Source organism: Ylistrum balloti, unplaced genomic scaffold, assembly GCF_031769215.1.
Source record: "Ylistrum balloti isolate Yb309-2 unplaced genomic scaffold, AGI_CSIRO_Ybal_v1 Utg369772, whole genome shotgun sequence".
Taxonomy (NCBI): Eukaryota; Metazoa; Mollusca; class Bivalvia; order Pectinida; family Pectinidae; genus Ylistrum; species Ylistrum balloti.
In genome coordinates this window covers 1,206,817-1,233,609 of record NW_026781965.1, presented here as the reverse complement: position 1 = coordinate 1,233,609, position 26,793 = coordinate 1,206,817, and the positions used below count along the sequence as shown (strand labels likewise).

General features: G+C 34.5%; 1 protein-coding gene across 1 annotated transcript; it reads right to left on the bottom strand.

The window, feature by feature from the left end:
- Positions 1–1,445: 1,445 nt before the first annotated feature.
- On the bottom strand, positions 1,446–16,522 carry LOC132543926 (high-affinity choline transporter 1-like). Its single transcript, XM_060207480.1, has 8 exons — positions 16,348–16,522; positions 10,151–10,258; positions 9,707–9,862; positions 7,568–7,716; positions 5,077–5,229; positions 3,493–3,622; positions 2,414–2,643; positions 1,446–2,090 (listed from the first exon to the last, which is right to left on the bottom strand). Exons 1-8 carry the CDS (start codon positions 16,520–16,522, stop codon positions 1,446–1,448), a joined length of 1,746 nt encoding a protein of 581 aa, XP_060063463.1.
- Positions 16,523–26,793: the final 10,271 nt, after the last annotated feature.

Below are 26,793 nucleotides of genomic sequence, written 5' to 3'. Positions count from 1 at the left end.
CAATTTACATGTGAATCATACAATTTATATGTGAATCATACAATTTACATGTGAATCCTACAATTTATATGTGAATCATACAATTTATATATATACAATTTACATGTGAATCATACAATTTATATGTGAATCATACAATTTATATGTGAATCAACAATTTATATATAAATCATACAAGTTACATGTGAATCATACAATTTATATGTGAATCATATATATATAAATCATACAATTTACATGTGAATCATACAATTTATGTATAAATCATACAATTTATATATATAAATCATTTAATTGATATATAAATCATATTATTCATTTATGAATCAATCATGCAAGTCATGTTTAAATGGTATAGGCCATATGAATCCTACAGTTCAGTTATAAAACATGCAATTTATAGCAATTTAAATATATATGGTACAAGTCTTACAATTTGCATATAAATTATATCATTCATATATAAATTATACCATTCATATATAAATTATATCATTTATTGTATAAGTCTTACAATTTGCATATAAATTATACCATTCATATATAAACCATACCATTTATATATAAATTATACCATTCATATATAAACCTTACCATTTATATATAAATTATACCATTCATATATAAATTATACCATTCATTGTCTCTTACAATTTATATAAAGATCACAAATCATACCAGTCATATATGAATTATAAATTGTACAGTTTATACAATTTGTACATAGACTAAAATTTACTATAGACATATAAATCATAAATCATTTATAATTGGTAGTCATATGACAGATCATTCAACTCCCAATTGCACAAGCTATAGATATATATATATATATCATACACATCATATATAAATCACACTTACATTAATTAAACTGGATTTTAAAAACATTTGAGATAAAAATATTAGAAGTTAATATAGTGATATCTTAGAATGAAATTATTTAAAATAAGAAGAAGGAAAAACATAAACCAAAATCAGAGATCAGAGTACCTATTTGTCCTGTAAATATCTTCTTGGTCCATTTGTTTCTGAGACAAAAATAGATACAGAATTTTCAACCTATAAAAAGAAATAATGAATCTATAGCATTCATGATGTGAATTGAAAATGACCAAAGCTGTCCTGCAGATTTTGCATCAGCCTTAATAAACTAGTTTTAAAACAATTGTTTTATTTTGTTTTTTTATCACTCTACTAAATATAACTGGCACAGAATATTGAATGTTCAAGTGTAGATATTCCCTTAAATTGAATAAAAAGGATTGTAATTCATCTATGTTAAAATCAAGAATTAGAAAATTAAAAAATCAAAACCCTGGATTTTGGTTCTTATTGAAGAATAAATTGTAGAAATATGACAGATGTGCTATACATAACATTAGACAATCCCTTGGATAATGAATATAAAGAATGCATTTCTTTACCTAATTATAATACCAAGATCATTTCCATTGAGGAGCCAGATAATTGTTTTCGTGTTCTGGAGAATTCTGGGATTTTCTCTCCCTGAGATATGCTGTTTCCGCTCCAATCAGATCCTCTTGAGATATTTTCAGTGCTGGGTTGATTTTTCCATTAGGCTCCTTAGTAGGGGTGATGGCCGTCAACTCACATGGCCCTTGGTCCTTTAATGCTATCGTCTCTTCAGGTGTGTTTATGATGCACATAAACACATCATACTTCCTATGTAATATTCCTGCTTCAAACAGGTACTTAAGGGAGTATGATACTACTATCAATACTAAAAATGACAGGAGCATACTCAAGGTCTTAAAGGGGAATAACTGTATTTCATCCACCTCATCATAAAATGGAAACTTTATCAGTGTTGGTATATACATAGACTTTTCTCCGCCTGAAAGTCTGAAGAAGAATGCGGTAATGAAGCCAGCCAAAGAACCATAAGTGTTTGTGCCCCGTAGGTATATAACACAACAGAGCTGGGGAAAGAGCACCACATACACTAGGTCTGAACACAGGTACCACAAGTCATAGATAGACTGTACAGTTATAGCCATGGCTGTGGCAAGAGCACCTACTCCAAATATGGCAACACGCATCACCCACAGTATCTCCGCTTCAGATGCCTAAAAAGGGTCAAAGTTCAACTCAATTACAGTGAGTAAATCATTACAGTGCTAAACAAATTGGCAGGTGTGAAAAAATACCTGAAAATGATACATTGTAAGGAATAGTGAATATGATTGATACAGATGGACATTCAATATCCTTAAATCACCGACTAAAATCTAGAGTTTCTAAATTTACAGCTTTCTGACAGTAGCCTATAAAGGTATGATAGCTTTAAAAAGTCAAGAAATTCTGAAAAAGGTATAAAGAAATTATTAACTTGTAATTTAAACTGCACACTTAGTTTTACGAATCTCTGTCTTTATTATAAATATCTTACCTTCTGTCTAAATATCAGCTTGTATATATTTCTAGCAAACATTGCACTAGCAGATAGGATTGAGGAGTCAGCAGAGGACATGACAGCTGCTGACACAGCTCCCAGACCAAAGAATGACACCCATGTCGGACTAAGGTACTGGAGGACCATGGGTAGGATCAGTTTGATATCCTCAGAAGGAATGGGTACAGGCCGATTATCAACCTTGGCATAGTCAGTGGCATTCCAATCTGATACAAGGAAATTTACAAACCCATGAAGTAAACTTATAAATATAATCCAATAGCAATGAAAAATGCATAGGAATTGACTGCAGACTATGTGAAATTGTATATGAATGTTAAGTATAAAAGGATTTCATGAATATGAATTATGCACAAAATAAATTGCCCACAAATTATTCTTTCACACATTACAAAGTTTTACCCCTTTTATAATAATTGTTTTACAATGGAAGTCGTTTGACTCCCTTGACAATATCAGACCTCGGGGCCTTTTGGTTATTGCGAAGAAGTGGTTTAAGATTGAAAGATATTTGACCACTGTGACCTTGAAAGTTGGTCAAGGTCATTCACTTGAACAAACTTATTAGCCCTTCATCTCACCATACTACATGCACAAAATTAGACTTCTAGGCCTAATACTATTTGATACTTATGACCTTGAATGTGGATCAAGGTCATTTATTTAAACAAACTTGGTGTTACCCTTTATCCTAACATGCTTCATTCCCAATATCAGACCTCTGGCTTTTTTCTTATTGAGAAGAAATCAAGAAGGTAAATTGTTACGACGGATGATGTACGACATAACATTATTGATAAAAGGCAATTATAATAGGTCACTTGAGAATTTGTCTGAGCAAGATGAATGTAAAAATGTACTCTCTTTTGAATTCTTTATGCATCACGCTATGACTAAGGTAGAGTTCTACAATATTACATTATGTAATGCTCTTGTTTATCTATGTATTTCTGTGTTCCCAGATTAGAAAGCTGGATTTATCTTTATGTACTGTCATTAAACACATACCTTGAACAATTGCTATTCTTTTTTAATTACTGTTCTTAAACACGTACCTGTGACTGTTGCTACAGCACCTATAAGGACTGATGGGATAGACATGACTATACAACCAACTGCTGCAACATATGATAATAGCTGGGCATTGGATGCAGATTTTGCTGACAACACACGCTGAAAATAAACCTGTGAAAAAAAAATAAAGATACAAATTAACAAAAGAAAAGTATGGTGTTGCATGTGAAAAATAGAGTTATTATGTTGATAGTGAGTGGAGATGTAACTGAAAACTGGAGATATTCTGTTTTAATAGTGATTAGTGGAGTTGTAGGTGAGAACTATAGTTATTCTGTGTTAATAGTGATTAGTGGAGTTGTCGGTGAGAACTGGAGTTGTTCTGTGTTAATAGTGATTAGTGGAGTTGTAGGTGAGAACTATAGTTATTCTGTGTTAATAGTGATTAGTGGAGTTGTAGGTGAGAACTATAGTTATTCTGTGTTAATAGTGATTAGTGGAGTTGTAGGTGAGAACTATAGTTATTCTGTGTTAATAGTGATTAGTGGAGTTGTAGGTGAGAACTATAGTTATTCTGTGTTAATAGTGATTAGTGGAGTTGTAGGTGAGAACTATAGTTATTCTGTGTTAATAGTGATTAGTGGAGTTGTAGGTGAGAACTATAGTTATTCTGTGTTAACAGTGATTAGTGGAGTTGTAGGTGAGAACTATAGTTATTCTGTGTTGATAGTGATTAGTGGAGTTGTAGGTGAGAACTATAGTTATTCTGTGTTGATAGTGATTAGTGGAGTTGTAGGTGAGAACTACAGTTATTCTGTGTTAATAGTGATTAGTGGAGTTGTAGGTGAGAACTATAGTTATTCTGTGTTAATAGTGATTAGTGGAGTTGTAGGTGAGAACTATAGTTATTCTGTGTTAATAGTGATTAGTGGAGTTGTAGGTGAAAACTATAGTTATTCTGTGTTGATAGTGATTAGTGGAGTTGTAGGTGAGAACTATAGTTATTCTGTGTTGTGATAGTGATTAGTGGAGTTATTCTGTGTTAATAGTGATGTGGAGTTGTAACTATAGTTATTCTGTGTTAATAGTGATTAGTGGAGTTGTAGGTGAGAACTATAGTTATTCTGTGTTAATAGTGATTAGTGGAGTTGTAGGTGAGAACTACAGTTATTCTGTGTTAATAGTGATTAGTGGAGTTGTAGGTGAGAACTATAGTTATTCTGTGTTAATAGTGATCAGTGGGGTTGTAGGTGAGAACTACAGTTATTCTGTGTTAATAGTGATCAGTGGAGTTGTAGGTGAGAACTATAGTTATTCTGTGTTAATAGTGATCAGTGGAGTTGTAGGTGAGAACTACAGTTATTCTGTGTTAATAGTGATCAGTGGAGTTGTAGGTGAGAACTATAGTTATTCTGTGTTAATAGTGATTAGTGGAGTTGTAGGTGAGAACTACAGTTATTCTGTGTTAATAGTGATTAGTGGAGTTGTAGGTGAGAACTATAGTTATTCTGTGTTAATAGTGATTAGTGGAGTTGTAGGTGAGAACTATAATTATTCTGTGTGTAAGTAGTGATTTGGACTAACTATTACTAGAGTAGTGGAATTCCCTATAAAATGTGACCTACCTGCCAAGGTATTCCCCCAAAGATGAGGAGGAGAAAGCTGTCTATATAATAACCGGAATACTTTGGATCAAGTTCTTGTATCCAGTTGGTGGTTGCATTTAAACTGATATCACCAACTGCTTCATGGGTCATAGCAAATGGTATGCTCAGCCACTACAACAGAAAAAAAACAAATTGAAATACAGATAATTATATATACATTCTCGAGGATGATGTATCTATCCTGCAATAAATTGAATTATACATACTTTACAATAGGTAGAGTTAAAACTGTTCAAAACTGTCCTAATGACGCCTCGACTGAGGTGGTGAAACTGGTCAACAATAAAGATAAGTATTAAACTGGTGACGCTTGTACATTTAAAATTTGTACAAGTATAATTACTGTATTGTACATGTCCTCTACATAATTATATTAGTTCAATATATATTGTTGTACTATATTAATTCCCCGAATTTAATTCCAAATTTCTACAATCCAAGATTGTACGATATATCAAAACTGTGTTAATTTATACAGAGTGCAAACAATCTACAGCTCTATAAACAATCTAAAAATATACTCAATCGATTAAACATAAACAAGACGAATGTAACATTATTCAACTGATACAAACATAAGCTTGTTAGCAGAGGCAAGTTTTACAGTTGCCTCCCTTTAATCACAAAACATGAGTTGTATACGTGCATCTAAAACAAGTTGTTTTATCTCCGATTTCAATGGTCATTAACTTGAAGAACAAAGTGCAAGAATCAACATTAACTTATACTGCAGACTATAAATATTAAGTCAATTATTACCAGAACAAATATTGAATATTGATAAAACCTCCCGTCAATATCTTCTGAAAGACACGGTAAACATCACAGAAGAAACAGTTATGTGTAAATATTGACAAGCAATGGTCAATAAGAAACGCTATATATAGAGCCAATTATGATGATCTATAGAAGTGTATTATTGATGACAGCTGGTTTTCTCCTCTGTTAACATTACAAGATATTGCTGTGTCAATCTACTTTAAAGTCTAATAAATAACTCGTTAAGCAACTTATTCTATAGAATCAATCTTGGTATTATAGACCAATGCCTCTTTGATAATGTCTACAAGTTACCTTTTCAATGTAAGAATACATACAGAGGCCAGCTCAGATGTTGGCATAATAAAAAGATCAATTTTTTTCAGCAAATTTTGCCACAGCATGAAAGACATATAATTTAACACAAAATATCATACAGGCTCTGTCTGACTTGTGTTAAGTACCAGATGTAATGTGACATATAAATGGTGTAAATGGTGTTATTATGAATATGGTGTAGTGACATCTGGACTGTGTTGTATGGTTAATTAGATGGGGTGATGGCATGAGGACGATGTCAGTTTTGTGAAAATTGGGAGAAAATGGTTTGATTAATGACACACTGATATTAAATTATTGTTCAACATTATATGGGGTTAGTGCTGTGTGGCAAGTGGATGGTATTGTGTGACATATAGATGGTGTTGCATATGATGTATATGGTGTTGTGTGACATGTGAGAGGTGCTGTGTGGCATGGGAATGGTGTTGTTTGACATGGGAATGGTGTTGTTTGACATGGGGATGGTGTTGTTTGACATAGGGATGGTTTTGTTTGACATGGGGATGGTTTTGTTTGACATAGGGATGGTTTTGTTTGACATAGGGATGATGTTGTTTTGACATAGGGATGGAGTTGTTTGACATAGGGATGGAGTTGTTTGATATAGGGATGGAGTTGTTTGATATAGGGATGGAGTTGTTTGATATAGGGATGGAGTTGTTTGATATAGGGATGGAGTTGTTTGATATAGGGATGTTGTTGTTTGACAAAGTGTGGCAAAGTCTAATGTTGTGTGTTTTATAAAAGTAATGTGGCATCATAATGGTGCAATGTGGCCAGCATCTTGAAGATGATGCTAAGTTGCATATCAAGATGGTGTTGTGAGACATCAAAATAATGTTATGTGGCATCAAAATGGTGTGTGAGAACAATGGTTCGAAAAAATCATTAATTTTTGTGGGTGATTCACTTTTGTTGAATTCCTGGGTACACTTATTCCTTGGATTTACATGTCCTTAAAATAAAAACCAGATCAAACTTGACATGTATTGTATAGTACTAGCAGATCTTGTGAGCAGAGGTTTATTCACAAAATTTAGTATCTACTAAAATGTACACTATAAATGTGTAAACCCCAGTCATATCTTGCTGCTGTTCAGAAAGAATTTCATCGTCCTGTAGCAAACCCATCCGGCTCGCTCCCCCGTCCTCCTGACTTTGAGTCACTGGGTCCTTGTATTTATTGCAGAATTGACATGCTATTTAAAGGAACATAAACTTCAATTACAGTCATGTTTTGAAGATCAAGGTTGTGTATCTTGAAATGGTATTGAAAGTGACCCTGGAAAGATATGTGATTTTAAAACCTTGCTGTGTGAAGTTTGAATAGTGACTTGAACAAACTTACCAGTCCAACAAAGATACAAAACAGTTGTACTACATCAGTGTAGGCTACTGAGTACAGGCCCCCAAATAAGGTGTAGAAAGTAGCTACACAGGCAGATACAATGATGGATGTCTTGATGTCCAGGTCTATTATCACCGACAGAGTAGCACCTGTAATAATGCAAGTAAGATATATCAAATTAAACAAATGCAGTCTAGAAGACATGTGTAGATGTTCTATATCAGGGGAGCATGCCACTGTAGATAGTGTATATCAGAGTCATATAATTGGGTTCAGGGTCATGCCACTGTATTTCAAAGGTCATGCCACAAGAGATAATATACATAAAGGTAATGCCACTGTATATATTGTATATCAGGGTCATGCCACTGTAGATACAGAACACCAGGGTCATGCCACTGTAGATACAGAACACCAGGGCCATGCCACTGTAGATACAGAACACCAGGGCCATGCCACTGTAGATACAGAACACCAGGGTCATACCACTGTATATACAGTACAGTAGAATTATCTCAATGTATATCTGCATATCAGACTATGCAATAGTAGATTCTGTACACCAGGGTCATGCCACTATAGATTCTGTACACCAGGGTCATGCCACTATAGATTCTGTACACCAGGGTCATGCCACTATAGATTCTGTACACCAGGGTCATGCCACTATAGATTCTGTACACCAGGGTCATGCCACTATGGATTCTGTACACCAGGGTCATGCCACTATAGATTCTGTACACCAGGGTCATGCCACTATGGATTCTGTACACCAGGGTCACACCACTATGGATTCTGTACACCAGGGTCATGCCACTATAAATAATGTACACCAGGGTCATGCCACTATAGATTCTGTACACCAGGATCATGCCACTATGGATTCTGTACACCAGGGTCATGCCACTATAGATTCTGTACACCAGGGTCATGCCACTATAGATTCTGTATACCAGGGTCATGCCACTATAGATTCTGTACACCAGGGTCATGCCACTATAGATTCTGTACACCAGGGTCATGCCACTATAGATAATGTACACCAGGGTCATGCCACTATAGATTCTGTACACCAGGGTCATGCCACTACAGATAATGTACACCAGGGTCATGCCACTATAGATTCTGTACACCAGGGTTATGCCACTATAGATTCTGTACACCAGGGTCATGCCACTATAGATTCTGTACACCAGGGTCATGCCACTATAGATTCTGTACACCAGGGTCATGCCACTATAGATTCTGTACACCAGGGTCATGCCACTATAGATTCTGTACACCAGGGTCATGCCACTATGGATTCTGTACACCAGGGTCATGCCACTATAGATTCTGTACACCAGGGTCATGCCACTATGGATTCTGTACACCAGGATCATGCCACTATAAATAATGTACACCAGGGTCATGCCACTATAGATTCTGTACACCAGGATCATGCCACTATGGATTCTGTACACCAGGGTCATGCCACTATAGATTCTGTACACCAGGGTCATGCCACTATAGATTCTGTATACCAGGGTCATGCCACTATAGATTCTGTACACCAGGGTCATGCCACTATAGATTCTGTACACCAGGGTCATGCCACTATAGATAATGTACACCAGGGTCATGCCACTATAGATTCTGTACACCAGGGTCATGCCACTACAGATAATGTACACCAGGGTCATGCCACTATAGATTCTGTACACCAGGGTTATGCCACTATAGATTCTGTACACCAGGGTCATGCCACTATAGATTCTGTACACCAGGGTCATGCCACTATAGATAATGTACACAAGAGTCATGACACTGTCATAGATAATGTATATCAAGGTGATGCCACTGTAGATATTCTTTATCATGGGGTCATGCCAATGAAGATAATGTTTATCTGGGGTCATTCAACTGAAGATATTTTACATCAAAGGTCATGCCACTAGATTCAGGGCCATGTCACTGAAGATACAGTACCCTAGGGTCATGCCATTTAAGTTCTGCAACCCAGAGCTATGCCACTGTAGATACTGTACACCAGGGCAATGCCATTGTAGATACTGTACACCAGAGTCATGCCACGTTAGATACTGTACACCAGGGCTATGCCACTGGAATATCTTATTAGAGACTGGAAGCTTTACCTACCAAGAGCACCTAAGATGGCTGCTGACCAGAAGACCTCGCCCAAGAGAGCTGGAATGTACAATAATCCTCCCATTCTCTCACCATATTTTTGTTGAAATGGGTCCAGCATAGTCACATAACCTTGTGATCGCATTCTTTCTGCAAAAAAATATCCTCCTACAAATAGAAGACAAATGTGTATTCATCAATCAAAAATTCTCTAAGAATGATCATAATTCAATTTTTGTTTCATGCACATATTGAGCATTATGAAGAAGTTTTTGCATAGAAATATTAATTTAAATGATTTCAAGACAATTAAACTTCTCACTTCTACCTAGGAACATTCTTCAGGATTCCCCATCACTAACCAAAGATAAGGTGAAATAGTATTTCTTCACTACCCAGCGATGGCTTGATAGGAATTCTTATTTCCAAGCAGCTGTTTTTATTTTTTTAACTTACCAAATACAAGACTAAGTGCATAACCAAAAGGGGCTTGGCACCAGACAAATCCGTCTGTGTAGATGACTTCTGCTGTCCCATTTATAAAACCACCTCCTACCCATGTAGCTGTTAACATAATAAACATTGCAAATAGAGTCAAAGATTAACTTGTAAATTCAGCACGTACATTACCTTATCTGGAAATAAACAAGATCTCAGGTGTTTCTCTTGAGAAACGGGTTAGAAGAATTATTTAAAGAATTTTAATAAAACACTGTTTTCCTCAGCTTTTTTTGCGTTTTCCTTTGGGATTTATAAAGCAAACAGTACTAAACACTGATATACACGATTCATTTACATCATATTATAAAAACTTTTGCCACACTTTAACTTTTATCCATTTTGTTCTTTGGTCAATAGCGTAAAAATGAAATTGTTGCTGAAACATACACTGTTTGTTATTGTGCTTTCAGGGTAAATATAAAATTGGGAAATTGGGAGAAGACAAATGTTTTGAATCAAAATAATCTCATGACCCATCTCCCTTGGATTGCATTAATCCTGATATCTCCAATCCTACCTTTCCAGATAATTACAATGCTATCCTCAAACACTATCCTCTCGTGAACTGTCATAACCACATACTTCAATCCAATCCTACTTTCCAGATAACTATATTCTTGTCCTCCCACATCATCTTCACATACCTCAATCCCATCCTACCTTCCTATTCTCAAACTCTAGCCTCCAATGGATTGTGAATATTCATGTGCATTGTACCCCAATCCTACTCTAGACTCCTTCCCAGAAATTTTAATCCTATCCTTATGCACAATCCTCTGATGGCTGGATTGTCTTAATCTTAAAACTCCCGCTCCAATTGCTCCGAGTCAATTTTCATGTCTGGGTCAATTTAATTTTCTTCAGAAATGTGATTACTCCCGTGACACAGTGAAGTGGACAATAAGCATGGCTGACTGGACAAGTCTGACCAATTCATTAATGATGTCAATTAATTCCCTGATTGAAATCTTCACTTTATAATAGAATGTTGTTCACTGGCAACACAAGACTTAATATGAATACAGTTCGTAAAACTTTTTAAAAAGTCAGTGGATTACTATACAAAAACCTCATCAAATACTGTTTTAAACCATGACTGAAGTGTGTGGATTACAAAGTCCAAATTTGCATGAAATAAATTCTGATTCAACTTCAACACAAAGTTGAGATATTTTATACTACATTTTGTAAACTGTTTAAAAATTTGGTGAAAAATTTTGAATTTTGATACGGCCTACACAGCCAAGACATGTCAGATGAATCAAACCATACTTTTATATTAAATATCCTCTGCAAATGCTATCATAAAAAAATTCTTGAAAGGATGCATTCATATTTGATGTATCTATCAATGATAATTTAATGACACTGATGAATTCCTATATTTTAATCAGACTACAAAAAAAATATTTTTACATAAATCTATTTTAAAGTAGATGTGTTATGAAATGCTCTTTAATCTTACAAAGCCTCTAATACAAAGTTTATACTATTTATCTACAAATATCTAATTAATATGAAAAATCTAAAATTCATATATTAATATGTGTTTAACTATTGTTACTTTCATTAACGAAGTACAGCTTACATGTATGAGGACTGCGAAACAATTAAACTTAAAAACAAACTATTACATTCATCATTGTCCAATATCATTTGTCAGCGCTTAGATATCAAAAATTTAACTTATAATCTTGTTGATTTTTATTCCTTTGATATCAGTTGGACAGCCAATGATAATGTCACTGGCTGGTCACAGGGGCCATTGCGGAGAACTGTCGCATCTGTCCCACAATTAGACTTCTCTACTCCCAAGTGCCCCATACCCCAACCCTGTCTTTTTATTTTCTATTGATCAAGTCTGCAGCTTTTGTTCTTTGCTCTTGCCTCCTGGTTATTGCACAGATAAACAAGAATATCCAAACAGCCCCGACAGCTTATTACACTCAATAATTGGATTATGCCATTGTCCATTAGGAAAGATTCTACAAACTAGAGTATTTACCAGGAAAACTCAATAATTTATCTCCTGCTACAGCCTACAAATGCCGTTAATGAGTGGGTGAGGGGGTTTTGGAAATCCAATGATGGTATTGGTTACTGCTAAACCTCAATGTGATGTGATATAGCCCTGCGTGTGCTTGTGCTGTCCCGACATCCTGCGCGAAGCTACCACTATAAAATCAATACCCACCATTCCAAATGAGATATTGCCCCACACTTGTATGACAGTATTTCACAACACTTCTTTAACATGCTGCACCCACACAACATGAATTCTTTCGAAATCAATTTTTCGTTTCAGCAATAATTTTGCACTTTTTACTTCTTTCACTTTTACATTATTTACTAAATCCTTTCTTTTATTTCTAAGTAACTCACCCCAGAAAAAGTCTGGCATTTTCATTTCTTTTATATTTAAGTCCTTGTTTAAACTTCAGCATTTCACTTTTTGACATTTTTTATGCCCGCGACTACCTCACCTTAGGAATATACTTGTATCTTCATTTCTTTTATTTTGAAGTCCATGACTAACTTACTTAATGAATATTTTTGAAATTTTTTTTTTTGAGTCTCTGACTTGATTATTATTACACCAGGGATATTGTAACACTTTTAATCAGAGTATCCTCTTCATCATTTTTTTTTTTTTTTGTTTCTTTGTGTTTTTTCATGTCAACAAAAATACTGTATTGGTCATTTCTTAAACCTGCTAAAATACTGATTAGTTTGATAAACACTTGATTTATTATTTTTATCAAACAGTATCGAAATTAAACAATGAAAATTTGATGCCATGTTAATCAAAATTATATTTAAAATGTAGCCTAACATATCATTTAAAACTATCCAGATTGAAGTGGTGAATATTCAATAGAATTGAGTGCTAGCCCTTGTTTTCCAAATGCTTGTTGATATATGACAGCTCTGTAACAACAATATTTTAGATGTATGTCTACAGCTACAATGGGCAACACAGTATAAAAGACAAATTCAATGTTTAAGCCATAACAATATGTTTAAAATTAGTATATTTTTTAAACAATTTTTTTTTAAATACAGTTTCAGGAATTTGTAGATAAAAGATGTATAGCCTTTAGGGTCTACTACCATAAGGGATAGCCCATCCTTTATCACCTTGAGAGTCGAATCAGCTCACGTACAAAATAATTAATTTTGAGAGATGTTCATCTTCTTTACATGATATTACTTTACATAAAATCCTGAGGATTTTACCAGTTTAGATTATGTTTGAATCACTATCATAGTTTAAGCAATATCTTATTCAATTTACTTATTACTGATCATGACGACTGCCAAAACAAACTTAAAACATAATACATATATGTGTGTTAATTCTTCTCTTGCGGCATAACATCATTGTTTACATAATATATATGTACATTATAACAATACAGTAGAATAAATAGGTTTATCATAGGTATTACTCATTCATACCAGTAATAAGGGTTAAAAAAATTCCAAGAAAAAATACTAAGTATAGTGTTTTGAAAAAAAATTCTGTAAACACACAAATTGAGCTCAGCCTTAAACTTTGGTTCCTATGTTTTACAAAAATGTTCAAGTTTATTGTTTATATTAGATCTCTGTACAGTACTAAATGCTAGAAATTTAATGAGACATGAATGAAGACACTACTGTATTCAGACAAGGAAAGGGACAGCACATACATGTAGTGGCACCAGAGGCCATATTCATATACATATCAGCCCCAACTCTTACCACCCATAACATACAAAGAAAAGCAATGCTAGACAGGGTAAAACCATCATGGACCTGTTTTACACTTCACTGCTGTCACCTTTATCTATCTTTATAATGGTTTTATTATTTTTTTTGTACATTTTGTGTAAACCACATACCCGGTATCTTTTCTTGATTGCTATGTCTAGTTTACAATGCCATTGTAAGTTTTGAAAATTTGATTGCTTCCAAGAACATAAAAATTTCTTGTCATATGGAAAGAAAATTTGGTTGATTGCTTCCAAGAACATATAAATTTCTTGTCATATGGAAAGAAAATTTGGTTGATTGCTTCCAAGAACATATAAATTTCTTGTCATATGGAAAGAAAATTTGGTTGATTGCTTCCAAGAACATATAAATTTCTTGTCGTATGGACAGAAAATTTCATAACACTGCTAAAACATGTAAAAGTTCAACTTCCACAAACTTCAATGATAATCTGACATTTCTCTCAAATGTCTTAAAGATTAAATTATGTTTAAAAGACAAATGATGATTTCTTTTAGCCAGCTTTTTTTTCTTTTTATTTTAGCCGAAGCAAAAAAAGCATATATAAAAATGTTTAGAGACCACTGTAACTGATGATTACAATAGAAAGGAGGGTAATCAGTGCCCTCGACTGTCTGTTTGAGACATATGGAGGCCCAGGGGGACACTTAAGATTCCATTACACTCATCACCCTATCAAAGCTAAGGCCTTAACACTTTATTGATTGATATCTCAGTTCAAGTGAAAATTTCCATAATCAAATTTGGAGCTAATGACTGAATCTTGACAATGTGTTGTTTTCCCCTGATGAGGGTTTGAGTCTGCGGACCTCTGGGGCTAGGTATTACCTCCTAATTATAATATGTGATACACGTTACATGACAGTGATGTGCCATATCGCAACAGTATATCACTTGAAATAGTGTGGCCCACACGCCCATCCATTTTATAACAAGCTTGTACATCTGTATCACTCCCAAGTGATTTCCTGATGATGTTCCAACAAGAGAGGAAAATGAGCATGATTGAATTGTCTATTTTTATCTAATGAAGTTTATTTTACAGACTGTAGTGATTATAACCCCTGTTTACACCTTTTTTTTTCAAAATTCAGTAACATGTTCAAATATCACTCCCATAAGATTTAAATTTTTACAGTTTTCAAAAAATCTTCATTTAATAAAATAAATTTGTTAATACCTAATTAATACAAACCTGGTTTAGATCTCAGCAATGTCTGAGAGGTATATATGTATTGGTATCTGTGTATTTTATGGAAAATATAGATACTCTACTAGTTAAACACGTTTTAAGGATGTCTTGTGATGTTCTGTAACCTCTACTATAAAGGTCTATATCAACACAATCATCACAAAGATTATATTTTTAAATTTTCATGTTTTAATATGATGTTGCCACATTTTCAATTTCATGCTCAAAAAAAATTATTATTTAAAAGATCATTGGAAGTTAAATTGAATGGTTTCAAGCAAGAGAGCAGAATGCTTATTGTTCTGCCTCAATGACATTGGACAATTTGTCAATTTCAGTATGATTTTTTTTCAGAAAGGAGGGGCACAAAACCTCAGTTGGTTTTGGGCGAAACCTGAGGTGAAGGTCCATGGTGCAAGGTGCGACACTCACTACCTATGACAGTTTGTGTTTCTCAAGATGCTGAGAAATGATCTGTGATCTGGTTTGTGCTGATGAGGTTGTGTCCTTGGGCAAGTCGCTTATTCTGATTGCTCTAGATAGCATGTGACAGACCTCCCGTATGTTGTTCAGTGAAGAATCCATCAGCTGCTAAAATTAAACTCTGCCTCAAAATGACCTTGGCTGTTAATAGGGCACTAAACCCAGAAAATAAATAAACAACACGAGTATTATTTTTTTCAAAGTAATGTGCGAAAATATGCTACTGGTAAAAAGATGTGTAAACGGTTTGAGTTTAATGTCCCCGACCACTAAGCTGATACTATGAAACCTGATATAGTGAACATCCCAGCCAATAAGCCATTGTCCCTCACTCATTGTAGTAAACACCCTGATCACTAAGCTGGTGCCCTTCACCTGACATAGTAAACATCCAAATCACTGAGCCAATGTCCCTTACTCATTGTGGTAAACACCCTGATCACTAAGCTGGTGCCCTTCACCTGACATAGTGAACATCGGAATCACTAAGCCATGTCCCTCACTCATTGTTCTACCTCACCTGCCATAGTAAACATCGGAATCACTGAGCCAATGTCCCTCACTCATTGTTCTACCTCACCTGTCATAGTAAACATCCGAATCACTGAGCCAATGTCCCTCACTCATTGTTCTACCTTACCTGTCATAGTAAACATCCGAATCACTGAGCCAATGTCCCTCACTCATTGTTCTACCTCACCTGTCATAGTAAAGACTCCGACCACTAAGCCAATGTTCCTTCCTGCAAGCATCACATTCTCACTGTCCTCTTCTTGCCCTGAACGCTTGGTCTTTCTAGCTGCCCAAAGACCCACCAGCAGGATGAGGAGATAAAACACCACGATGGAAACCAGACCAGCAACATGAATAGCCATTTTGTCTGGGATACTCTTCTCTTCTTTCAAAAGTCTACAGAAAAAATACCACAGTATTTTTAATAAGTTGTTGTTGATTTTTACCTGACAATGACATTAAATGAACATGATACACCAATAGGATATTTTAAGAAATCTACAAATTTATATAGTACTTTAGCTTGCCAGGTGATACATTTTTACATAAAGTTCAAAGTTCAGTTTGTTACCAGTTCAGAAATAATCCACAAAAATGGGAGACAGAAGCAAAAAATTGCACATTTCTTCAATTTAAAATTCTATGTGTGTATGCATGCATTCCTCTATCACCAGCATACCATTCCATGATAACCACATAGGAAAGACATTGTTAGACAAATGCTTCGGATGGGGGATGATTTTGCGTCACTTTTGCTTTACCTTATTTATGCATAAGTTTTGCAGAAATCATTGTGGCAGTTTATGAGCCCCATCTAAGACTTGTTCGGTAAATTTTAAATGATAAACTTTGAACTAAATGACAAATGTTGTTTACTATAATAAACGGCCAGATTCAATTCACATCTTGTGTTCTAGTTGTTATTTCTATGACGGTCTTACTAGCTTGCCATGGTGGAGGTCCGGTATAAATACAATCTACACCAATTGAAGTGTCATTCACCGATACATCGACAGAATGAAAACGACTAACATAAAACACCGTAACAGTGTGTATAGGTTTAATATATCTCAATTAATACTAAATAAATACAGGATCTTAAATGTCTTTTCTTTTCATATGGAATTTTATTAAAAAAAGGCTTAAAATGGCTCGCAAAAATGCAATATCTAGCTTCATAAAATTTCATATGAAATGTAACAAATTTAAGAAACTAAGAGGAGAGACATCAAAATGTGGAGGACGGATCACACAGAAAAAGACATTTTGTGGTTCCATTTTTAATTTCTGATTTTAAGTTGTTGCCCATATCATGACATCAATTAGTTTCTGGGTCCATTTACTGGATAACTGGGTGACATGTGGTGATATTCTAAAAAGCACTAGATTTGATTTAATAGTTTATATAAAGATTAAAATTGCTGGTCTCTTCTATACAAGAATTGGTAGTTTACTACAGTGTAAAATCTCTTGTAGTTACTTTTGAAATATTTTGATAACGCATCTGTTTGTTTGGAGGGTTAATTTCAAATTATTGAAAATGTATATGAAAGTGGAATCATTCAGTGATGATCTCATCATGAAGACATTGTCAGTGTTTATAAAAATTGAATTCATTATAAATTATTCAGCAAACACATTTAAAAATCCTTCGACATTGATGACGTATTATGTATGTTAATTCAGACATGTATACATATATATATATATTGAGTACGTCAAGACAGAAAACAAAATCCTTAAATTGCTTGGTACTTTAGTAAACAGATGTAGTACAGATATACCATGTTCTTAGCAGTTACATTGTTTTTCCAAAATATCACAGATTAAGCATTTCAGAACCAGTCCAAAGCACCTGGCCTCCTGAACAAACCTTCATACACTACACATCTATAAAAAATACCACATTAAACATTCTTTAATGTTTTGTTACAGTGCAAAATTAAGGAATGTGTAATTTAATCCAGAATATTACTTACTAAATGTGGCTGATAAAAACTCAACAACAATTACAAATCAAGGGCTCTCTCATCTCAAGATACAGTTCTCCTGCGGTGAAAATAGTAATCCTTCAGTAAATAGTGTATATCCCCTTGATATTAAAATATATCTAAATGGTAGCAAGTTACCTGACCATGCATACTAATTACAGGTATTCCAGGTAAACAACATCCTGGTTTGTCATTATTATGTAAGAAACCACCCGTGTCAGTGACAACAGATCTAGGCCTCTTTACACCAGTGTTTAGCCTCAAGGTATAGATGATTATCTATACAAACCTATTATGTCATCAGGTGGTATGTATAGTTGTACTTTCACAAATGAACAAACAAAACTTCGGTCATCTGCATGAAAATGCAATTTACATTAATCTTACAAAGATTCAGGAATTTATTGAAAATGACAAAATATGTTTCTGACTTTTTAAATTCACAAATGAACAAATAAAACAATTTTTTATATATATACTTTAATAATTTCATTTATATTTGAAAATTCATTTTTTTTTATGTCAATGGTCTTTCATTTTCTTACAATTTTTTTTTTATTTATATTTTAAATTTTACTGTGTTTTACTCCATAAAAATATATATTTATATTTGTAAAGTATGGCAGGTGCATAAAGACCTGATTTTGGATTGTGTTCATCTAAATTTTTTTTTTTCGGATTATTGTATTTTATGATGTTATGATACATAATTACATTTATCAAGCAGTAGATGACCTAAAATCTTTAAGTGGTCTATATCAGATATTTTGCATTGGGAGAAGGGGAGATGTCTTTGGGACTATAAATTCTATTTCTTTCAAGGGAGAGTATCTAGGACTACAAGAATATACCCTAGATGTAGGTATTTTCCCTAGCTCTAATTTTTCCTGGTTTTACTGAAGGATGGAAGCAAAAGGGATATATCATTTATGAAGACATGACAAGGATTAAAATTTTACATATCTATTTTATTTTCTTTGAATATAAAAACTTATATTGAAGGCATTTCTTTTCTGAAATAGAGGATATATTTAGTTCCTTGAAGAATAATAGTTATGTTTCCTCAAATAAGTTGAAAATTTTAATATTTTTCATGTGTATACAGAACAAGCAAAAAATATGAAATTTTGTAACATTTTCTTCAGGTTGGTAATGTCAGTAGTATAAAAGTTCTAACATAACAAGTAGAAAATTTTGATTGCGATGTTCAGATGACTACAGTACATTGTCACTGTCATGTGTACTTTTTTTTTATATTTAATCTGTTTTTCATCTCGCCACACAATTTTCGACCTTAGTGTACATAGGATTATAGTACAGCCAAAAAAACTGGTGGATTCCTTACCATATCACATGCTACACTTCACTGATAAACATTTGAATTTGCTATTTGCATGTTCTATTACCATTACTATGCCTGATCACATAGGGTAGTGTCAAATCTAAGGCACAGGTTATCAAATCATTTAAAATAAATGAAATCACTAAATGTACAACACACATAACAGCAGTAATCAAATTCAAACTGACCAAAAGTGCAGTAAAATAAATTTCACTCTGATTTCATAGGTCTGCATTTCACTCTCTCAATCAGATTGTTCCTTATGTAAACTGCAATGTACACTTTGGGAATATTATTGATACTTTCACTGCAAATACTGTGATTTGATTGGTCAAAAATGTGTGAAAATATTGAAGCTTATTATTTTCACCTAGTGAAAATGTGACTGAAAATATCACTTCCTGCTGCAAAATGTACTTGTAATAATCTGTTTTCTGGTTCATTCATTCCTCATATTTCTCGAAGAAACTTAAATGAGATGCACACATGATCTGCGTTTGGTTAAAGAATTATATCTCATTAAGAGATTGTCTAAACACTTAATTTTGATAATGATCCAAAAATTAGTGTCCAAACATAACAGGTTATAATCACTAATACTAATTGCTTTTGTCTAACGACTTTTCAGCAAAATGGAAAATATTGATCTAATGCTAAAAATTAAAATATTCACTTAGCCAAGAGGTTTACAAAGCTGTAATATTAACTGCAGTAATGGAGTTCTGTGATAATACCAAATCATATTTACAGATCAACTTCTGATTTCAAAGATTTACAAACAAAATACTGCTAGATTGTTAGCATTATGTTTATAAGAGGATAACACTAAGGCAATTAAGACCTCTCAATTTGCTGCTTCACATTTACTGGTAAAACACTCTGACATGTCAAGATGGTTGTCAGAGTGACAATCAGGATTTCCGCCAGTGCTGTTAGTAAGAGGTGTATGTGGGACTGAGTGCTCTCAAACCTACTCAGGATTCTCCAACGATGGCTTCAGTCAATGCTGATAATGGATAATGGGAGAGCCAAATCAAGCAGTCTGCTGATGCGCAATGTTAAACCTTCTGTTTCTATTCACACATTAAGCAGGATTCAAAGAAATATTAATTTGCTTCAAACTCCAGGAGGCCTGGAGATGTCGTGACAATTGCTAAATGTCAAAGACATTCTGTGGGAAGTTTAGAACCATTGTCTCAACTTTCTAGGAAATACTGATGATGCCTGAATTATACAGATGTCTTAGATAAAATTGCACTGAATCATGCTGGAGTATGTAATCCATGTGTGCATTTGTCAGTATTTATACAAAATATAAAGTAAATACAAACAGTCCCTGCAAATTCTTTTTTAATCAAACCCGTCTCAGCTTTGTGTCGGAGATGCATGTAACTCATGTCTCCATTCTTGTTGGAATTCCCTTATAAGGCTTACTGCATATTAAACATTTCTGATCATTATAAAAGCACTAGAATGATTGTGCTGGCTACAAATGAGTGAATGATGACACAAATCCTGTCATTGAGCAGTTCTTCATCAGCCCTGAACAATCCTCCCTCGGTCCTCAACAACCCTTTTATAGAAGTATGAAGCCATTATTACAGGCCAGTAGCCCACTAATGAAAATAAAGCAACACTAGAGTATACCTAGAGACATAATTACTGATTAATACACTGTAATATATCTACAGTTACATTCCTCAAGTCTGTCAACTTACTACTATTAATACCAACAAATTACCATGAATCTGTTTCCATTCACCACTTATTTCATATAATTTAACACAGAGAATCCATGGAAATATTGCCCATCAGAATTATAATGGTCGGATTGCGAGATGTGAATTATTTTTCAATGTAAAACAGCAGACACAGCAACATTAGTTTTCATTAGTTTTAACAGCAATTGATATAGGTGTTTTTAAAACCATATATTTTAAAAGGAATACACAGATATACTAATGAAATAGATTTTACTGGAAAATTTACTGGGTTATTTCATCACTTCCTAATTAATCATTGTGATGGTTGGGTCTACTTCTGAAGTGTCTTCTTTAAATAAGTTTTTAGTAATGTTATATATAATATTAGTCATTTCTGTTTAAACAATAAGTAGACACAAGATTAAAAAGGTTATGGTAATTAGAGCTGGATTTGTTGTCTCCCCACAAAAAACCACAATCATAAACATGCTCTTTACAAAATCAGGCACATAATGTATATTTCATTTGAAATACAAATCAATCTTTATTTCATCGAAATTAAACTTCAGAACATTTTGATTTCCAGAAGAAATCCCAAAACAAAAATTTTGATATTATTGATTAGAACTTAAACTAATCCTCCACTATTATTTGTAGAAATATCTGATACATAGGACAAATATCAAATCATCAAAATACTAGACATTTCCATTTTGAAATGTGGAAGAGAAACCTTTTACCATGACAACAAAAATAAAAGGAAATACAAGAAAGATATTTCATTTATGAATATAAATGAATGAAGGATTTCAGATATGAAAATGTCAAAATCCAATACTGGGTCGATTTTTTGTTGATCAGTTAGAATCTTTCCATCACATTTTTCTTGTCTCTTTTATTGTATAGCTCACTTAAACATTTAGACACAGAACAGAATCTAATTATAGCCCCTAAACACCAAGGCAATGGCTGTGGATATATCCTTCTAAACAAGTTACAGCCCTTCTACACAAGTTACAGCCCTTCTAAACAAGTTACAGCCTTTCTACACAAGTTACAGCCTTTCTACACAAGTTACAGCCCTTCTAAACAAGTTACAGCCCTTCTAAACAAGTTACAGCCCTTCTAAACAAGTTACAGCCCTTCTAAACAAGTTGCAGCCTTTCTACACAAGTTACAGCCTTTCTACACAAGTTACAGCCCTTCTAAACAAGTTACAGCCCTTCTAAACAAGTTACAGCCCTTCTAAACAAGTTACAGCCCTTCTAAACAAGTTGCAGCCTTTCTACACAAGTTACAGCCCTTCTAAACAAGTTACAGCCTTTCTACACAAGTTACAGCCCTTCTACACAAGTTACAACCCTTCTACACAAGTTACAGCCCTTCTAAACAAGTTACAGCCCTTCTAAGCAAGTTGCAGCCCTTCTACACAAGTTACAGCCTTTCTACACAAGTTACAGCCCTTCTACACAAGTTACAGCCCTTCTACACAAGTTACAGCCCTTCTACACAAGTTACAGCCCTTCTAAACAAGTTACAGCCCTTCTACACAAGTTACAGCCCTTCTACACAAGTTACAGCCCTTCTAAACAAGTTGCAGCCTTTCTACACAAGTTACAGCCCTTCTACACAAGTTGCAGCCCTTCTACACAAGTTACAGCCTTTCTACACAAGTTACAGCCCTTCTACACAAGTTACAGCCCTTCTAAACAAGTTACAGCCCTTCTACACAAGTTACAGCCCTTCTAAACAAGTTACAGCCCTTCTACACAAGTTACAGCCCTTCTAAACAAGTTACAGCCCTTCTAAACAAGTTACAGCCCTTCTACACAAGTTACAGCCCTTCTAAACAAGTTACAGCCCTTCTACACAAGTTGCAGCCCTTCTACACAAGTTACAGCCCTTCTAAACAAGTTACAGCCCTTCTAAGCAAGTTGCAGCCCTTCTAAACAAGTTGCAGCCTTTCTACACAAGTTACAGCCCTTCTAAACAAGTTACAGCCCTTCTAAACAAGTTACAGCCCTTCTAAACAAGTTGCAGCCCTTCTACACAAGTTACAGCCCTTCTAAACAAGTTACAGCCCTTCTACACAAGTTACAGCCCTTCTAAACAAGTTACAGCCCTTCTACACAAGTTACAGCCCTTCTACACAAGTTACAGCCCTTCTAAACAAGTTACAGCCCTTCTAAACAAGTTACAGCCCTTCTAAACAAGTTACAGCCCTTCTAAACAAGTTACAGCCCTTCTACACAAGTTACAGCCTTTCTACACAAGTTACAGCCCTTCTACACAAGTTACAGCCCTTCTACACAAGTTACAGCCCTTCTAAACAAGTTACAGCCCTTCTACACAAGTTACAGCCCTTCTACACAAGTTACAGCCCTTCTAAACAAGTTGCAGCCCTTCTACACAAGTTACAGCCCTTCTACACAAGTTACAGCCCTTCTACACAAGTTACAGCCCTTCTACACAAGTTACAGCCCTTCTAAACAAGTTACAGCCCCTGAACATCAAGACAGTGGCTCAGGTTATATCCTTCTAAACATTAGACATTCAGACAAGGACTGTAGCTATATCCCCTAACCATTAAGATAATGTCTCTGGAGCTCTTAAACATTCAGACAAGGACTGTAGCTATATCCCCTTACCATTAAGATAATGTCTCTGGAGCTCTTAAACATTCAGACAAGGACTGTAGCTATATCCCCTTACCATTAAGATAATGTCTCTGGAGCTCTTAAACATTCAGACAAGGACTGTAGCTATATCCCCTAACCATTACAATAATGTCTCTGGAGCTCTTAAATATTTAAACAATTATTACAGCTATATCCCCATAAGAATTAGACAAGAAACAAACTCTAACTATAGTCACTAAATGTTTAGATATTAGGAACAAGCTCTTAGCTATGAGCTCCCTAAACATTATACAAGTAGTCTAGAGCTCTTAAACCTTAAGACAAGGAAAAATCTATCCGTAGCCCCATAACATTAAGACAGGAACGGACTCTTAGGTTGTACAACCCTAACATTTAGACAGGAACGGACTCTTAGGTTGTACAACCCTAACATTTAGACAGGAACGGACTCTTAGGTTGTACAACCCTAACATTTAGACAGGAACGGACTCTTAGGTTGTACAACCCTAACATTTAGACAGGAACGGACTCTTAGGTTGTACAACCCTAACATTTAGACAGGAACGGACTCTTAGGTTGTACAACCCTAACATTTAGACAGGAACGGACTCTTAGGTTGTACAACCCTAACATTAAGACAGGAACGGGCTCTTAGGTTGTACAACCCTAACATTTAGACAGGAACGGACTCTTAGGTTGTACAACCCTAACATTTAGACAGGAACGGACTCTTAGGTTGTACAACCCTAACATTTAGACAGGAACGGACTCTTAGGTTGTACAACCCTAACATTAAGACAGGAACGGACTCTTAGGTTGTACAACCCTAACATTTAGACAGGAACGGACTCTTAGGTTGTACAACCCTAACATTTAGACACGGAAGAGACTCACAATTGCATCTTAAGTATTTTGAAATTAGCTAACTCTCCCTAAATGTTTAGATATTAGGAACAGACTCTAGCTATAGTGCCCTAAATGTTTAGATATCAGGAACAGACTCTAGCTATAGTGCCCTAAATGTTTAGATATCAGGAACAGACTCTAGCTATAGTGCCCTAAATGTTTAGATATCAGGAACAGACTCTAGCTATAGTGCCCTAAATGTTTAGATATCAGGAACAGACTCTAGCTATAGTGCCCTAAATGTTTAGATATCAGGAACAGACTCTAGCTATAGCACCCTAAATGTTTAGATATCAGGAACAGATAGCTATAGTGCCCTAATGGTTTGGATTTTTAAAGCAGATTCTAGCTATAGTGCATTAAGTATTTAGATTTTAAAAACAGCTATAGACCCATACTGAAAACAAGTGGAGAGATGTTAAGTGCTTTTACTGATGCCGTAACAGTGACGATTCTATATGTCTACAAGACATTAAGGCACCATATGTATATGTCAGTTACACTAGTTCGTAATGTTGACTGTCCCTAACAATTAAACTCAGAATGGCTTGCTCTGTTTGTGTATAAACAACAGTTCTTACCGAACAGAATATCTCATCTATGATAACATATTTTATGTGTGTACACTTCATCATTGTCATGTCTGGTAACTACAAAATGACATATACTGTTTCAAGAATACAACACAGCAGACATGTCATGTTAAGTTATAACAAAGACATGCAATATGGTTAGAGGGTACACTACATCAGTGTCATGTCAAGTAATTACATGACATATACTTTGTTTAGAGAGTACACAATATCAGAGTCATTACTGGTAGCTACATGAGATATATTTCGTTTAGAGAGTACATTACAGTAATACCCAGTCAAGTAACTACATGTTCACATATTTTGTTTAGAGGGTAAGCTACATCAGTCTCTTGTCAGGTAACTACATGACATATTCTGTTTAGAGAGTACTTAACAGTAATACCATGTCCGATAACTACATTGGCATGTTATGTAGATACAATGTACATCAGATCATAAATGACTATTTGATAATGGGTCTATGCACTCACAAGTCTGAAATTTTCTTTATTTAAATCTTCTTTACAATTTGTCCAACATTCATTGTAACTTATACAACACAAAACTACATTAGTCTTGTCATGTCACATATACAAGTCTAGAAATTATTCTTGGAGAGTTAGGATTGATAATGATTGTGTTATTACTTAGTGAACAAAATATCTAATTGATTTCCTGGTAATAATTAATCAAGACATCACTTCTGTAAACCTGATGTGAAATCATATCTGTAAATAATCAGTAATTTTGTAAAGGACATTTTTAAAACACTTGATTCTAATAACAAATTTTCACAAATGTATTTTGTGTTTTGTTAGAGTAATTTAAAGTTTTCATTTCTGTATTGTAAATTTTTTGATTCAAACATGAAAAGTGTAGAACTATGTAGTCGCTTGAAAGCCATCAGGGATGTCTAAAAATATCCCTCCACAATAAATTTGACCAAAGTCCAAACATTGTATCTTTAACAGAAGTGGTAGTTAGATGTAACGACAAAATCTTTATGTTGGTTTCCTGTGCCATTGATTGCTGGAGATAGCTGTATCATTTTTTCTCAAGGAGCCTGTACTGCAGTCCCATGGAAGAAGCATACCAATGGAGGAGCAGAACAAGGTTTGGAAAATCAATGTCACCTCTGTGAAATAATGTGACTGGTTCTTCCAATCCTTACACAGCTCTGTATCACTTCTTCACATAGATGTTGAAATCTACTGGAGCATTGCTCCATACCAACATCAGAATATATAAATCTGTATTAAACCATTCCCATTCATAAGAATGAACACCTTTGTACTAGAAATGTAATACTTTGGTATATCAAACAGAAGTAGCATCCCTCATTTGAAGGGAGAACATATATAGCCACTATTTACATATATTTTCCTGGATTTGAGCCATCTGAACAAAAAATAAAGCAAATGATACTTGTAGTCAAAATATCAAAAGCTCTATTTATTTTTACATTTTTGTTATTTTT

Excerpts from the sequence above, each read along its gene's own strand:
- LOC132543926 (XM_060207480.1), bottom strand. The coding sequence starts at position 16,522 with ATGGCTATTCATGTTGCTGGTCTGGTTTCCATCGTGGTGTTTTATCTC. Across the intron at positions 9,863-10,150 it reads TGCACTTAGTCTTGTATTTG|GAGGATATTTTTTTGCAGAA; the intron begins GTAAGTTAAAAA and ends TTCTATTTGTAG. Across the intron at positions 3,623-5,076 it reads TTGGGGGAATACCTTGGCAG|GTTTATTTTCAGCGTGTGTT; the intron begins GTAGGTCACATT and ends TTTTTTTCACAG.